The 338-nt window shown below is 66.6% G+C and overlaps 1 protein-coding gene across 1 annotated transcript; it reads left to right on the top strand.

The window, feature by feature from the left end:
- Positions 1-2: 2 nt before the first annotated feature.
- Tco025E_02066 (uncharacterized protein) lies at positions 3-332 on the top strand (the record flags this gene model as incomplete). Its single annotated transcript, XM_029369001.1, has 1 exon — positions 3-332. A coding segment is annotated over one exon (330 nt), but the record flags the coding sequence as incomplete, so codon positions are not given.
- Between the last annotated feature and the right edge of the window lie 6 nt (positions 333-338).

The following is a 338-nucleotide window of genomic DNA, read 5'->3' as shown; positions in this document are numbered from 1 at the left end:
AGCAGGCGGAGGAGTTGAACCGGCAGCTGGAGGAGCTGCGGGCGGAGAATGAGCAGCTGCGCGCCGGGGACGAGGAGAAGGTTCGCGAGCTCAACGAGCTGAACGAGCAGGCGGAGGAGTTGAACCGGCAGCTGGAGGAGCTGCGGGCGGAGAATGAGCAGCTGCGCGCCGGGGACGAGGAGAAGGTTCGCGAGCTCAACGAGCTGAACGAGCAGGCGGAGGAGTTGAACCGGCAGCTGGAGGAGCTGCGGGCGGAGAATGAGCAGCTGCGCGCCGGGGACGAGGAGAAGGTTCGCGAGCTCAACGAGCTGAACGACAGGCGGAGGAGTTGAACCGGC

The sequence above is a fragment of the Trypanosoma conorhini genome, assembly GCF_003719485.1.
Source record: "Trypanosoma conorhini strain 025E chromosome Unknown Tco_14.4_contig_00076, whole genome shotgun sequence".
Classification (NCBI taxonomy): Eukaryota; Euglenozoa; class Kinetoplastea; order Trypanosomatida; family Trypanosomatidae; genus Trypanosoma; species Trypanosoma conorhini.
This window is presented reverse-complemented; position numbering and strand designations above follow the sequence as displayed.